Source organism: Brugia malayi (genome assembly GCF_000002995.4).
Source record: "Brugia malayi strain FR3 genome assembly, contig: Bm_v4_Chr3_scaffold_001, whole genome shotgun sequence".
NCBI classification, from domain to species: domain Eukaryota; kingdom Metazoa; phylum Nematoda; class Chromadorea; order Rhabditida; family Onchocercidae; genus Brugia; species Brugia malayi.
This window is the reverse complement of record NW_025062477.1, coordinates 11,803,163-11,819,695: the sequence shown is the minus strand read 5'-3', so window position 1 is coordinate 11,819,695 and position 16,533 is coordinate 11,803,163. Positions and strand designations below refer to the sequence as shown.

The 16,533-nt window shown below is 26.4% G+C and overlaps 4 protein-coding genes across 5 annotated transcripts; 2 read left to right on the top strand and 2 right to left on the bottom strand.

The window, feature by feature from the left end:
- Window positions 1-1,325: 1,325 nt before the first annotated feature.
- Bma-sup-46 lies at window positions 1,326-5,167 on the bottom strand (the record flags this gene model as incomplete). 2 transcript variants are annotated; one of them, XM_001892361.1, is made up of 6 exons in its annotated part: window positions 1,326-1,520; window positions 1,698-2,264; window positions 2,413-2,613; window positions 3,091-3,243; window positions 4,044-4,162; window positions 4,873-5,167. In XM_001892361.1, 6 exons carry the CDS (start codon window positions 5,165-5,167, stop codon window positions 1,326-1,328), a joined length of 1,530 nt encoding a protein of 509 aa, XP_001892396.1. The 2 variants fall into 2 exon arrangements, with proteins under 2 accessions (XP_001892396.1, XP_042936849.1); XM_043080915.1 differs by lacking the exon at window positions 4,044-4,162 and having other exon boundaries at window positions 4,873-4,917.
- Window positions 5,168-6,200: 1,033 nt separating this feature from the next.
- On the top strand, window positions 6,201-8,873 carry Bm5967 (Hepatocellular carcinoma-associated antigen 59 family protein; the record flags this gene model as incomplete). Its single annotated transcript, XM_001892360.2, has 8 exons — window positions 6,201-6,301; window positions 6,585-6,764; window positions 7,130-7,207; window positions 7,676-7,748; window positions 7,918-8,054; window positions 8,304-8,455; window positions 8,611-8,681; window positions 8,811-8,873. 8 exons carry the CDS (start codon window positions 6,201-6,203, stop codon window positions 8,871-8,873), a joined length of 855 nt encoding a protein of 284 aa, XP_001892395.2.
- Window positions 8,874-9,321: 448 nt separating this feature from the next.
- Bm5693 (Hepatocellular carcinoma-associated antigen 59 family protein) lies at window positions 9,322-10,519 on the top strand (the record flags this gene model as incomplete). Its single annotated transcript, XM_043080914.1, has 4 exons — window positions 9,322-9,324; window positions 9,663-9,693; window positions 9,929-10,060; window positions 10,218-10,519. The coding sequence occupies 4 exons, from the start codon at window positions 9,322-9,324 to the stop codon at window positions 10,517-10,519; spliced, it is 468 nt and encodes a 155-aa protein (XP_042936848.1).
- Window positions 10,520-10,986: 467 nt separating this feature from the next.
- Window positions 10,987-15,576, bottom strand: Bma-hpo-3 (glycosylphosphatidylinositol anchor attachment 1 (GPAA1)-like; the record flags this gene model as incomplete). Its single annotated transcript, XM_043080913.1, has 9 exons — window positions 10,987-11,230; window positions 11,712-11,870; window positions 12,170-12,351; window positions 12,732-12,864; window positions 13,330-13,466; window positions 13,744-14,102; window positions 14,316-14,457; window positions 14,927-15,014; window positions 15,332-15,576. 9 exons carry the CDS (start codon window positions 15,574-15,576, stop codon window positions 10,987-10,989), a joined length of 1,689 nt encoding a protein of 562 aa, XP_042936847.1.
- Window positions 15,577-16,533: the final 957 nt, after the last annotated feature.

The following is a 16,533-nucleotide window of genomic DNA, read 5'->3' as shown; positions in this document are numbered from 1 at the left end:
ATCCTAAAAAAAGTGACCGAAACATTTTATTATTGATTTTATTATTAATATGTATAATAATGTTAGGAAGAAAAAAAATTATGCAAATTTGGATGAATTACTATTGCTAATTTTAACTACTCTCTACAGTTACTAATTGCGTAAGACAAAGATAAAAAAAAAACTATCGGTAATTATTTGATAGTAAGCATAAATTTTAGCTTTATAATACGATTATGTAATAACTTAAAATATTTTCCCATAATATTATTTTATTATGACTGTTTCATCAAACGAAAGATTAATTTTTTAACTACCACTCAAAAAAAAAAAAAAAAGAGTAAAATGATACCATTGAGATAGTTATGAATAATGATGTAAATAGGTAGGTTAGGTGCTATCATTTGCACAACAATAATCATAAATACTTCAAAAAAAAAAAAAAAGAAAAATTATATTTGTAATATTCCAAACACTTATGTATCAATACTGACTACCATTACAATTTTGACCATTAAACTATCACATTTCATCCTATCAATGATGTATGTAAATACAAAAAACAAATATCGCTATACAAATAGCTCACTGAGAAAATATTATTCAATTAGCTTGTCATCTCAGTGTTTTCTAAATTCATCCTTCGGCATCTCTTTTCATTTTTGGATGTGAAATTTTTGGATGTGGATGTAAAATTAATAGAAAAATTTTACAAAATTTATTAATTTAACAGAAATAAAAATTTATTTCACAATATGATTGAAGAAATTGGATAATTATAAATGATATCAATGATAGATAGTCGAAAATTAACATATTTTAATAATAAAATTCCAAGGTCTCCTCAAGAACAGACACAAATATCCTTATTAGAAATTTATTTCAAAACATGATTCACGTGTAGAAATGAAATGTAAAACTGTGGACAATATCATTTTAAGAAGGAAAATCAACGATTACATGATAAACTGACAAATTGCTTAAAAAATTATCAATTGATCGTCAATAAATATGATAAGAAAAAAAAAAAAAAAAAAACTTAAAATATTCGTTCACAGATAAAATTCATTAAATAGTAAGACATAACAAAAGCGAAAACATAAAACAAACATTTAGTATCATCAAATCTTTATAAAAATGACTTGTACAGCAACATTTTATCTATTTAATGAAAAATTTCTATATTTTCAAAAATATTTCATCACATTAGTAAAACGACTATACGCAAATTTCAGAATTCAAATGACTAAACTTGCACAAAAGAAAAAATGAAGAAAATGGGTCGGACGAAATACAATATTGTAAATGAGATTACTGATTCAATAAAAGTAATCATTTCACTTTCTTCACGCCAAAAATTCCACTCCAATAACACGTCCTTCAACCGTGGTATTTTGAAGAGATTTACGAGCACGTTCCGCATCTGAGGCTACAGTAAATGTAACTTTAGCACAACCTGGTGCAATCATTTCCGTCAAATCTACTGGACCAAATTGTTGAACACGATCACGCACAATTTGCCATGTATAATCCAAGGGAAGCTAAAAGCAGTAATTTATGATGTTACTAAATTACTGATAATAATAGTATTATTTCTGATATACTTCAATTATAATGCAATAAATCAGAAGAATCATATCAATATAATGTTTTATCAGTAATAGTTCAGCAAAACCTATCAATTTCTTTGCTGAAATCTAGCAAAAGACAGAACTCACATTTTTAATGATAATTGAACGCGAGCTAAAACCACCGACACCACCAAATGTAGAATAACCAGAAGTGGGAGCTGACAAAGATGCTGATGATGATGATGTATAAGTGGATGAAAATGGCATAACCGAAGAAATGCTACTAGGCTGAAGGTTTGATACAGGACCACCTTGATAAGCAGATTGAGTGGTATATGGTGCTGATGTGCTATCATAGGAATTATGAGATGTTGTTGAGGAGGTAAGCGACGAAATTATTGAAGAAACATCACCTAATGGTGCACCATTTGCACCTAAACCCATGCCAACTCCACGTAAACCAACAGGTAATTCTCCTTCTTTTCGATCATCAATTGGGTCAAATTTATCCATTTTGACATTAATTTGACGATCAAAAACACGCTGATTGTTCAACATTGAAATAGCTTGTACTGCTTCAATTGGATGAGTGAACTGTACAACAGCCATACCCTTACTGCGACCTTCTTTATCTAATTGAAGATCAACCCAAGTAACTTTACCAGCCAATGAGAAATAATCTGTCACTCGTCCACTTTGTACGTTGTACGGAAGCTAAATTTGAATATTTCTTTGAAAATACTAAAAATATAAAATAAAGTTACACATGACATCGAAAATTTGAACCATACGATGAAAGATGAGATTCAAAGTATATGCCGCCGAATTATGTATGAGGGGAAGCGTTTCAAATGAAACTAACATTCGACACAAAAACACGATTGGTCAATGGTCCTGTAATATGAAGTTGTCGCAGAAATGCCGGACTAAGACCATACGTTTCAAATTGCTCCTCTTGACGATTACGAGTATCCAAACTCGCTGTAGCAGTTCCACCATGAAGACCGTTCAAAAAATCAACACCTGTGTCTTCCTTAACTTTTCGGAAAAACGCAACAGGATCCTGAACATATTTCCATTTCAAAAACGAGTAACTTGGAGTCAACAATCTGCTGAACAATATAGAGTGAATAAATGCAAGACAATTATTAATTATTATCCAATTTTTTGGCATCACTCAAGGATAGAACACAATAGTGAACAAACGGAAAAAATGGATCAATAATAGTAGCTTAAAGTTTGATTAAATGATTGATTACTAATCAAATTAAAAAGATGAAATAGTCCAATGAATTACCAACTATGATATTCACAAATCCTATATCGTAATATATTTCCAGGAAAGATTAGAAATAAAAAGCAGATCAAAAAAAGATTTAAAAAGAAAATATAAACATACTATCCTTATAAATTAACAGCCAAGACTATAACTTACAGATGATTTGATGAGCATTATCGACTAACAAAACTAAAATTTTTGGAGAAAGATGAGAAATAATCAGATGAATTAAGAAGTGCATATGAATCATAAATTATTTACTCGAATTTCCTTTGCTGTAAGCAAACGATCATTCATCGGATAACGATGTAATGCATCAACACAACGCTGAACTGATTCTTTTTCTCGAAACTCAACAACTGCTGCACCTTTCGATTTCCCTTTACGGTCTTCTAGGAGCTCGACAAAATTAACCTAAATGAGCAAAGTAGCATTTGTTACTACTTCACAAATGCTAGTTTTTTTTTTCCTTTCACTTGTATTGTCTTGATTTATCTTACCTGTAACTATTTTATCAAATATAATTTAGCACTCTGAGAATGTTTGATAAATCCAATGAATAATAATATTATAATAATGAGCGACACTTTTCTTTTCCTTTAGAAAGATTGAAACAAGACGAAAAGACATATTGGATTGTGTTGACTCATTCACCAGAATCATCAACAATCTATCTCTATATGTGAATTAAATTTGCATTGATGGCTGATTCACGAATGTCTTGAGGGATTGGTACCATGTATCTGTTATCACGCTTAGCACGGTTATATCATCAACGAGTGAAATGTGCTACACTGAATAATTAAAACTATCCTGGTATTTAACAGGAGATATTCAGTTGATCCGCTCGATATTTCACGATAGATTAGTACAAGAAAAAGCACAAATCTAACCAGATGATATCTTCCAACAAAATCAGGAAAACGGATATTCAAGTAAATTCGGAACTAATCAAAAACCCAAGAAAGCTTCTCAAAATTTCACTCTTACAACGTTCCGAAAAATTGCATATGACTGCACTAGGTACAAAAACTAGAAAACATCGACAGCAGCAGTCTTTGAATGCAACTTTGCTATTTTTTTTTTTAATCATCGATGTCACCAGCCATATTTATGCATTGATAATCATAATCAGAATAATATCTCGCTGGATAAAGCCGCAAATAATGTGAAAATCTAGAAAAGTCAAAGTCAAGCTAGAAAACAGACCATACCTCACCAGCTTTTTCTCGAACCAAATCTTTTAGTTCCATCCAACGTACGTCGTACGGAATATTTGCAATGTAAACCATTCGGTCATTACGCACGCCACCGGCGCCGCTTCGACGACCATCTAAATTTATGCAGAAGATGTCCAACACAACTGTCTCACAGATATATGAGTGAAACAGTTAGTATGAAATGAAAAATGTAGTCTAAGATTTCAATGGATGAAAAAGCAACCTATCCACAAATTTGACGAAGCAATCAATATGACTAATGAACACAAAAAAAGAATTTCAGAATCAAGAAGCTACATCATCGTATTCACAACAATTGATCGCAAAGATCTATTCCAGAAAACAAAAAGAAAAAAAAACAAAGAAAATCAACCAAAGTTGATGATTTTCTAAACAATCAAATAAGACTCAAAATTTGTTCTTTAAAAAAAAGGTATTGCCGACTGAAAAACGGGGTGTGACAAATGTGAAATAATGGAAACCATGTTATATCTATGCCGCTATGATCATATAAAGGATAAGATGACGATCCGAATATGAAACAACTAGTCGTGACATGCATATAACTCATATGGCATACACTTATGATGATCGCTACTTAACGATATAGCAACATTGTGAAAATCTCGAGAGAAGGAAATTTTCGAAATGCTTTTTAATATTTGAAATCACAGATTTTCCATTAATGAAATAGCATATTCGCAATCAAATCTGAGGAGAAAAAAGAAAAGAAGAAAGAAGCAATAGCATGCAAATAATAAAATTAAATGAAAAATTTGTATAAATTCAATTCAAAATTCTACATCAAAATTCATAAACTAACCTCTATCACGAAGTCTTCGTGGACTACGTTCACGACTGTTACCATGACGTTGAATACTCATTGTTCGATCTGCACCAATTTCACGTCTTGACCAACGTTCACTACCGATATTACCACCACCACCACCGCCACCACCAACACTACCACTACCAGTAACGCTACTTTCAGTATCATTAGTTAATCTCCAACGTTCGCTACCCGAATTTTCACCTTTCATACGCCATCGATCACCTGCTCCTCCATCTTTAAATGAGCTTGGTGGTGAGAAATCTCGATCTAGCAATGATGAAGCCATTTTTTCCTCAATAACAAAACAAATTAAGAATTATTAGCAAAAAAAAAAGCATAAAAATGATGCTAACAATTCTATTTAAAATAACCATTATGAGAAAATAAAATTCATTAATAATTGAACTGTGAAAAATTCTACGATTAAATAGGTATAAGTAAAATACACAAAGATACATGTAAAGAATTATGTATAGTACAATCTAACAAATGACGTACGTCAATAGTACTTAATTAGTACACACGTATCAATTTTACGTTAGAGCAAATAAATTAATAAAAAAACATACAATTACTATTAACTAAATCGAAATTAAATCCAATCAGATTAGAATGATTACAAGAAAATCGCAACTTAGCTCTTTCTCAAATGGCTTTAAAGGAAAGAAAGAGACAAATTGCTAAAATTCAACAAAGTTCATTCATTTTTTCTATTTTCTTTTTCCTTTTGTTTTCTTTTCATTCTTATAATTTTATTTTATTTTACAAAATTCTCTCAAATACAGTGGAAAATATACTAAAGATGAATATATAATAGATTCCTCATTTTTATTCTATTTTATTTTTCAAAAAACTCTCTGGAATGCACTGAATGTTCACCTAAGAACTGATTTATTATTATTTATTAGGAAATTAAACAGCAGAAATTAATTTATAAAATGTGGAGTGATCCGTTAGACATAGCTATAAATGTTGCCCGACTAAAGTAGATATTAATTAATTCGAGATTTATAAATTGTAATTTGTAACATCGATTATTGATTATTCATTTCAATAATACATTATATTAACATACAATGTATTTGTATGAAATATTATAGCTTTGTATTAATCGGATAAAATATCTGATTGCTGTTTCATTTTTATTATATTTAAATTATATTGCATACTATGTTTTTTTTTTTTTCAAAAATTGTATTCAATCTAAATAATTATGAATTGTATTGATAAGTATATTAATTTTTTTTTTTTAGCCGAAAAAATTTCATTTCAATTTGCTTTTTTTTTAGAAAAAAAGAAAGAAACGTGAATTATTTGGAATGTCTTTGTTTAAAAAACCAACCAAGAAAAGACAACGTCATTTACGTGAACGTATAATCGATAACGATGATAGTACAACGGAGGAAGAAGCTGAAATTGCGTAAAATACTCATTTCATTTCTAAATTGCTTTTATAAAAGTTTCCTGGTTATCTCATAATATATTTTAGTCTTTCCTTTCATGTCTTTAGTCAATAATAAAAATATCATTAATATTAGTACCAAAGTATTAATTAGTTGAGAGTAATACTTGGTAGAAAGTTTGAAAATTATTATTATAAGCTGTATTTTGAGAAGAATAAATAATGAATGAATAATGTATTATTTTTTCAATTTTTTTTAGAAACATTAAGTAATTTATTTTATGATTAAAATAAAATTTAGATGTAAATTAGAAGGTGTGAAGGAACTACAAGAAAGTCGTATACGTAAAAATGGATTGAATGCAGTAGAATGCGCTTTAGGTAAAGAGCTTGCAGCGGAATTTATTGCAATGGATGATGATCCATTTAGACAACGTGGTGGTGGTATGCTTCGATTATCTGAAGGACGCCAAGCTCAAATGTTCGTTTTACAATGTTTTTTTTTTTTTTCAAAAAAATAAAAATCTTCGAGCTTTTAAAAACTTATTATTAAAATGGTAATAGTTAAGAAAAAATTGAGCAAAATTCGCAACTACTGGAAACATTTAGAAGAAATGATAAGAATTAGTATTTTCATGGTATTTTGCAAATATCACTAATCATTTTCATATATTAATACTTACTATCTGAGGTTTGCACAATTTTATCGTAATAATATGACAGTTATAAAAAAAAAAAAAACAATTATAAAAAAAAAATGAGCAAAATTCATAGCTACTGGCAACATTTAGAAGAAGTGATAAATAATTTTAAGGTATTCTCATATATGCTTATTTGATTTTGTAGGCATGCAGCAGATATCGAAGCTGGTATACGTGATCAATTTAAAAAAGAAAGTTTTCTAAGAGATGAACATGAAGAGATGTATGTTTTGTCTATGGTATTATAGTTTTAGTAAGGATTGATTTAATAATCACTCGAGTTTTCTAGCAGTTCAGTATAATTATTCATTCATTAATGTTAATGCAACTGTATTCTATCCAAAATTTCCTACATTAAATGATTATCGTCAAAAAAATCTATTACATATTCTTAGTTGGAATTGTATATAATTTTATTTTACATATATAGTTATACTGCATTGTTTTACAATTAACATCATTTACTAACTGTTTTTTTTTTCTTTTTTTTTTTTTAGACTTTGCACAGTCTTATTTAAAGCATTATAGTTTTACTAAAACACATTCTCAAATTTATTAAATTTTTAATTTGTATTTATTTTCTTATATGGCATTTTATATTGATGATTTAAGATTATTCACTTGTTCCATATTAAATGTAACATTCTGTTATTCCATTTTTTAAAATCTATTTTTGTTCTACTTGTTGCAGGAAAAAATATGTGCAAGCGGAATTGCGCAAGCGGAAAGCAGTGCAAGACTTGGAAGATAATGACGCAACAACAGTAGCTTTTTATTTATCAATTTTTTTTTTTTTTTTTTTGCAAGTAACAATGAATAAAAAAAAACAACTCACATATAAAAGATTAATAATGTTTTCATTGAAGAAAAAGAGGGAACACAAAATATTTTCCATGATAAAATTAATTTTATGAATTTATGAAAGTATTATAGTCCAAAGTATCAAGTATGGAAGATACTCTTATGTGGAAAGCAGCGGAAAAAGTTCGTCTTTTTCGAAGTGAACGTAATGATGAACTTCTATCCAATCAAATGCTTGCTGGTATTCCAGAAGTGGATTTAGGCATTAAGTAATCTTTTTGATTTTTTGGTTGTGTTCATATAGTAATTGCTTTATTTAATGAAATAGGTATATTTTGAAATTATTTAAATTATACATCAGTTTCAGCATGTAGGATAAAACTTTTTTTCTTTCTTAGATTCCTATGACATATTGTATAGTAGTAGTGTATATATTTCAATCATGCAAGAAATTAATGTAATTCTAATGAGAAAATTTTAATGTAGAGAAGAATTTGTGTAGTAATTTGAAATTTCAGTGCAAGAATGAGTAATATTATCGAAACAGAGAAGAAAAAAAGTGATATGCTGAAGGAAGTGGTTGAGAAAAGGCGAAATCTTGCTCAAGATAGTTTATTTAGTCAAGATCGAGCTAAAGATTTGGCAAAAGATTATGTACAGCACTCTATTTGTGAGCAGTTGATTATTCATTTTACTCATTTTGTATTTTGTGTATATTTTCCATTTATGCTTTCTGTAAAAGATTCCTTTTTTTTTGAATTAACTAAATTCCAAAGTTATATTATGCAACACTTGTTATACTATTTAAGCTAATAATAATTACAGTTTATATGGAATCAACCACACGTCTTGGCCAAGAAGATTGGCGCAAAAAATTGGAACGACCTGATACTGAAGTAAGTTAAATGTCAATAATTCCGTATAATTTTTTTGAATGGACACATCAAAGAAGTTTTTTTTTTCACCAATCCTTTGCAGCATTGATGAATTTTGATTAAGATAGCATTAAAAAATATTAATTTCAGGCTCAGGTTACACTAACAGATGCAGATAATTTACGAAGTGATGTATCAATACATCGTTTGTGATCAAATTTTATAATAAATTATCTCTTAAATTTTATGCATACAACACATATGTAAACTTTAACATGTCAAACGTCTTAATTGATTCTTTACATGAAATTAAACATTATTTGAAAATAAATTTCAAATCTTCAGTACTATTCAATAAATTTATTAAATTACACTGGTAAAAGATATGCACTGATATGCATTATAATCACAATATCTCAATTGTTTTAATTATTGTAGACAAAACAATTCTGTAATTTCGATCAATAATATACCAATAAAGAATTTGTCTCAGTCTTCTATAAATGATCAATTGATTGTCTTAACAAGGTCAACAACGACCATTCCTCCTTCAATGATCATTTTTATTGACGAAAGTGGGACATAATTTCTACCATAGCAATAGTTGACACTTATTGAAGTGACACATTGTTGGTGTGCTTTGTTGGATGAAAATTTATCAATGGTAAATAATCTTTCTTTCTCTCTTCCATAAATATTCAAGTTTTAGTGAAATTTTAAGAAATGCTATACTAACCATTTTCGCAAGTGATCATATTTATTTTAAATCAAAAGTTATAAACAAATAACATTAAAAGATTTGTAGAATAAGTGTAAGAATAATTTTTAAAATCTCAAATCATAATTATTGGTCTTATATGCAAAGTATAACTTCTATAAATCAAAAGATAGCTTAAATCAATACTTGGAAGATCAAATATTATTCGAATACGTATTTCAATCAAAAAACTAGTGATCTTTGGATGAAATTAGCAAAAAATATTCATCAAAACCTAATTTTAGGCTCACTATTTCACTCAACAGCAAATCGAAGGTAAGTTATTATTAGTTTTTTTTTTTTGAGAAACAACTAGCAAAATTAATTATTAGTAAATAGGTAGATCCTAATATTGTTATGATTATTATATATTCCGATATTAAATAATGATTATTTAATGATCAAATAAGTGTTACACCAAATACAGAGAATCACTGTAGAAATTTCTGTTGAACATACAATAGTGACTTCAGATCTATTTAAGAAATTCCAAATTTAATTTTATTTCCAGAATATCGGCAATGTTTTACATTATATTGTCCTAAGGGATGTGCACAAAATGCATCACATTTGCGTTATATAATGCGTAGTCTTGGTTACACTCCAACTACACCGGAAACAATAGAATATTTCCGTAAATATGGTAATAATTTAAATAATAATATTATCTAAATCAATAATTTCGCTCATAAACTAAAAATCACTTTTACTTACTTTCAAAATTTAATTAAATCATTGTGAAAATATTTTTAACAAACAATAAACGCATTCATTCTAAATTTAAATGACTAAAATTTCAGGACAACAACTAGACTTTCCATGTTTTTTGGAAATTTTACATCAGGAAAATCAAAAAGGTGATCCAATAAAAGAAATTATTGATGCACTTCGAGGAATTGATTCGAAAAAACAAAATTGGATTACGGTGCCTGAATTCATTGGTATTTTATCATCAGTTGGTGAGAAAATGTCACGAGAAGAAATTTATAATATTCTTCAACAATTAGATATCACCGGTGGTCGAGTACCATTTAGTTCATTGTTGAATTTTATTTCAAACTCTCATACTGATTACACTTATTTCACTGATAATAATCATTGAATAATCATTTCACTGATAAAAAAAATAGCAAAACTAACAAGAATTAAAAAACAGTTCTAATACGATTAAATCTAAACAATTTTTTAATTCTAATTTTAAACAAGAGAAACAATCTAATATGAAAATACAGAAATGAAAAATAAAATGTTCCTTTAAAATTATTATTATTGGTGGTGATAATTTTTAAATTAAAATTTGAAAATGTTTATGAAAAAAATTCTTTTAATTTTTAAAACATCATTATTTAATTTTGATTCTTTCATAGCTAAATTTAGTTTTTATTATTATCATTATATTATTATCATTATACAATATATACTAAAGAAATAAGCGTTATTGAATAATTTCTTAAAATAAATAGTATTTTTAAAAATTCTACTAAGAAATTGATTTGTTATAAATTTTATCATCAAATCATATTGTTATTAATTAGTGGAAAAAAGAAAATGAAAATGAAAGAAGAATAACTATGAATGAATTATAGGTGTTGATGAAATTAAAATTGAGAAATTCCATAAAGGTAATAAACAAATGTAAATAAATGGAAAAAGAAAACTGCCATATAAAAGATGGCATTTAATGAGATCCATTGCTAAATCTGTTATATGTGCTTCTGTTGGAAGAATATTGTAGAGCAAATAGCGATACAATAAATAAATAACAAATGGATGTAATAGAAAACCAAATAAAGCTTTTAATTGACAAATTAATCTGAAAGAAATATTTTCTTCTTTAAATTTATTGTATCATTCAAATTTCACAAAAGTTAAAGACAATTTTTGTTTTTGTTTTTGTTGAGAAAAAATCCTTTTTTTTGAAGAAAGAAATAAACTTGAAAAAAAAAAAAAAACTGATTTATATTAGTATTGGATTATCTGAGCAATTTTAGAATATTAGATTGGACTAAGATTCTTTTTTTCTTTTTTGAAATTAAAGAATACTGCGCCCAATTATGTATATTACATAACTTTCTTATAATTTTTATAATATAATCAACAATTAAAAATTTCTTTATTTTCATAATATAATTAATGAAAATAATAATATAATTTTTCTTTACTTATTTCTTATCTCTTGCTAGATTTACCAATAAAATCTACGTGAATTCATTCTTTTTCCTATCATTAAAAACTTTTAAATTCATTTCTATCATTTATGAAGTATCAAATTTTGTTAAAAATTATTAACTTACCGATTACAATTATTAATCGCTGTGAATAATATTATCAACGGTACGGCAATAAATGAAATAATATATGCCAGTGAGAAATTCAGCAATGATAGTGAGGCAAATACAAGACAGTAGTCCAAATAAAAGAGAAATTTTAATGAAATATATTCCTTCTCGCTTCTGTAATTCAAACATTAACAAATTGAATGAATGAAAAGAATAAAACAAAAATTTTCTACTGCTCTAGAACTTCCTACTTCTAGAACTCAAAATTACTACATTTTTTACTAATTGATTAATTCCTCATATTATATGAAAAATCAAAATAATTAAAATAATCAAAACTTTTTATTTTTTTCACTAAATATTCTCAAAAAAATGAACTAAATGCCAAAATTTCATCGCATACTTCTTTCATATAAATCATATTTCATGTGATATAATTGAAATTTAAAAAATTTTTCCGAATAAAAACTTACAATGGAAAAAGAAAATACCACGGAATGAGTGCGGAAAATGATAATAAAATTGTATAGTCATGATAAGACTGTGATACAGCAATATTTCTAATGACACAGTATTGAACTATTCCAATAACATGAAGAAGAACGAATGAATTTGGAAATGTAAATTCTTTCAAACGAAACCATTCACGAAGTGCCTGAAAAAAAATTAATCAATTAAAATAGTGATAATTAAGGTAGTAGCTTAAGATTTGAAAAGTGGGAGGGGGAGCTTAAAGTTTAGGTTTAAAATGCTCTATCACAATTTTTAATTTTACTAAATATTTAAAGAACTTTTTTTTGATTTAATTAGTAACATTTGCAAATGGGATTAGCATATTAATGCAGCATAAAAGAGCCATTATATAAATGCTCTATCATAATTTTTAGTTTTCACTAAATTTCAGATAACTTTAATTTTATAATATTCTATAAAAATTTTTTATTCAAAAAATTTAATGATGAACCATAAAAACAGTCATAAATGTAGGATTTGATAAGCTCAAACAAATGCATTAACAAAATACAATAAGCTTACCAGTATTAATAGTGGAAATAGGATAAGACCAAGAGCTGGCATATAATAAGCAACAGAAAGAAAATGTCGTATATCCGTCATTATATAAAGAAAATATGATTGATGAAATTTCTCTAGGATATTATTCAGTGATCTGTAAAAATTCAAAATTTTAAAAAGAAAAAATTAAGTTTAATTGGCAATTTAAACAGCAATAATGTAATTAAAATCTAATTAGTTATACTGGCTAATTACCTAACTAGAACATGTTTGAATAATAATTATAAATAATAAAGTTATTCAAGACGAGGAAAAAATTAACATTTTCAAAAAATAATTATAAATAATAAATATATTTTTAAAACTGGTTAAAGATACAACGTCTACTAAAACGATGATTTTTTTATGAGAAAATTTTTATGAAAATTTAACTTTATAATATTATAAGTGCTATTAATACCATTAAAATAACTATAAATTTATAGTTCGATCACTATTTGATCGTAAATGTTCTTTTTTTATTTTAATATTTAATATTCATTTACCTTGAAAGTATTAATCTTTCGAAATTATTACAGTAATAAAAAAGATAAAATAAATTGAAAATTAAAAGATAAACCTTAATGCTCCTTCACATATTCGACCTAAATCTGTTAATGATGCATGTCCTTCCATAACACTTTTAACATGTATAGTTACTGCTTGTATACCATATGGTCCAAAAATACTATGCAATCCTTCTTTCTCATTGAAAGCCTGGAAAAACTTTTAAATGCTTTAAATTCAATTTTAAACCATAAATAGTTTAAGCTAAAAACTTTAAACTTTTGAAATATTTAACTGTCAACAGATATGCTTTTTTTTTCCTTTTTAAAATATTTCATTCATTTTGAAAATTAATTTAGTCTTTCGCATTATAATTATAGCAATTTAAAGTAAAGATGGGTGATAAAAATTATTCATAAACAATTATGAAATTCAATTAAATGTAATTTAAAATAAATGTAATTAAAACAAATTTGAGGATAGAAACCTGACTAAGCATAGCTTTACTTGTTGTTTCAGCTAAATTCCACCATGATACCTGATAACCATGATTGAAAACTTCCGGAATTACACCGTACTTATCAGCTAATTTTGCCATTAAATTAATTAAATCCAAATTTGGTAATAAACCATTAATCATATTATGTTCAATATTTACTGTATCAAACAATAAACCATCAGCTTTCACTGCAAAAGCACCAACAATCGCACCGCTATGAAAATTTAATTTGTCAGATTGCAAGAATGAATGATGATGCTGATGATATTGAGCTAAATATGCTGTTAAACCGATTAAGCCTTTATCAACAAAAATAAATTGAATATCACGAGCCCAATATATTTGCTCTGAAAAAAAGAAAAATGCATTTTAAGTAAAAATATCAAATATAAATTTAAGCAGATTTCAAACATCCAATCTTTAAACAATTAAAATTTTCACTTCATTTTACCATTATCAAAATTAATAATAATAAAAAAAAAAAAAAAACTATTCTAATTTATAAAGATAACAGAAAGAAAGAAAAAAAAAAAAAAAAAAAAAAAAAAAACAGAAAACACCTCGACAATAAGTTGCCAAAGCTAATATAACAGCTAATGCTTCCAAATTTGTTTCAGTCATTGACACAGCTACAACTATTGCTTCCGTTGATGATGAACGGCTAGCACGAACAACGCCTATAACATTTTTTCCGGATTCATTCTGAAATAGTGAAATGCTAATATAATAATAGTAAGAAAAAAAAAACGCAATTTTAATTTAAAAACGAACAAAAAGCTTATTTATTCATTTCATAGATATATAGAACGGCTAATCCATACAGAAAACTTCAAGTATGAAAAATTATGAAAGTAAAAATATTTTCGTTTAATAACGCAGAACACAAAAATAAGTTGTAACTTGTTCGGACAAAATTATTCAAAACATTCAAACTATATTTTTTTAAAGTCAAATTAATAATGAAAAATAAGGTTTAAACAATAACAGACTCTATGATATGTTACTATTGCGTCCCTAAATACGTTTTAATTGTAACAATTAAAAATAAAAAAAAAAAAAAAATTCGTCTATTCGATTTAACTCATAATTTACTCCAACTAGGTTATTCATCTTCAAATTACTATCAAACAATAACAATTTTTTAAAAATAAAGCGAAGAAAAAAAACATACAAAGCCTGGAAGAGTTACTGTAAATCGCATTGTTTGCGTCATTATACCATAAGCCAAAAGTTGTTTCTCAATATAATCGGAAATATTACTATAAAAAGGAAAAAAAAAAAGAAAATTCTATTAAATTTTTATCCCCAACTTAAAAATTTTCAACATAAATTCCATTAAGCGATAATATCAACAATTAAAAACTTAATCAAAAACATTTTTAATCAGCATATGAAAAAAAAAGAAAACAAAAAAAAAAAAACTTCTTGTAATTAACAATTAAACAATTATCATTTATAATATTATAATGAAATAAATGATTAAATAAAATTTTACAAATAATGTAAAAAAGTAGAATTAAATAAAATAATTTAATATCAAAAAAAAAAAAAAAAGAGAGAAAAATGAAACGAATACCGTTCAGGACGAAGTTTGTCTAAGAAAGCTGAAATTCGATGATAATAACTGAATCGTTCCGTAACAAGTGCCGGTAATAATGCATTTTCGGAAACTTTCATATGTTCATTGTATTCCGGTTGTATGATAATACATATATATATTAGAGCTAATAGTTCACTTATAACACAAACTTTCCACCATTTCGATACAATTTTTTCCACAAAAACCGGTGGCTTATCAATTGGTTGTGATAATAAGCGCATAATTATCAATCAATGTATTATAAGTGATAAATTTATAACATTCAGTGATATTTTGACACAGTTACAAATATCTGTAAGATTTAATTTTAATAATTCTCCTATATCTATTCATGAAAATATATGACGAATTTCTAATTACACTGATATTATCACTAATGATAACATTTGATATTCACTAAGGTATAGATAAAAAATAATTGAATATTTCGTCAGTAAATTTCATCTTTTTTTAAAAAAAAGTGGTAGTAATGATAGAAATGATAGTAAACATATAGTAATGATATGTAATTTTATTTTTGATTTCGTCTATACTTTTTGTATTTCTCTTATGATTACTAAAAGATATGATCAAAAAAACAAGTGAATAATTAAATTAACTTTTATAAGTTATTCCAAAGAATTATGCATATTAGAACTCCTTTATTATCTTGCAATCTATTGGAAATCTGACAATTTCAAATCTAACAATTACAATTCCAAAATTTAACTTTCCATTTATTCGAATATTTCATGTAGCATTTTTTACTTATCCAAGTTCAATTCAACATATTTAATCTTTCGACTCCACTCCAAATACTTTATTTGTAGCATTTGAAATTGACAAAAATTTTTGAAATAAGCCAAACTTTACTAAAGTTTTAAGCAATATATTATTATTATTATTATTAGTAGTAGTAGTAGTTCAAAACAAACAACAATATTTGTGAAAATTTGTTGCGTACAAACCATGTGAATTGCATGAAACTTAAAAAAACAAAACAAAACAAAGATTACATCGTACAGCTAAATTTATAAGCTTGTAATACAGTTACAACTCACACACACACACACACACACATAAACACAAAAAAAAAGAAGCAATAATAGGAATCGAAGCTATCTTTGACTAAACTTTATCTAAATTGAAGAACTTTTATAATCCAGTTTGTAATGTGTAAAATAATCATGTCAAGGATT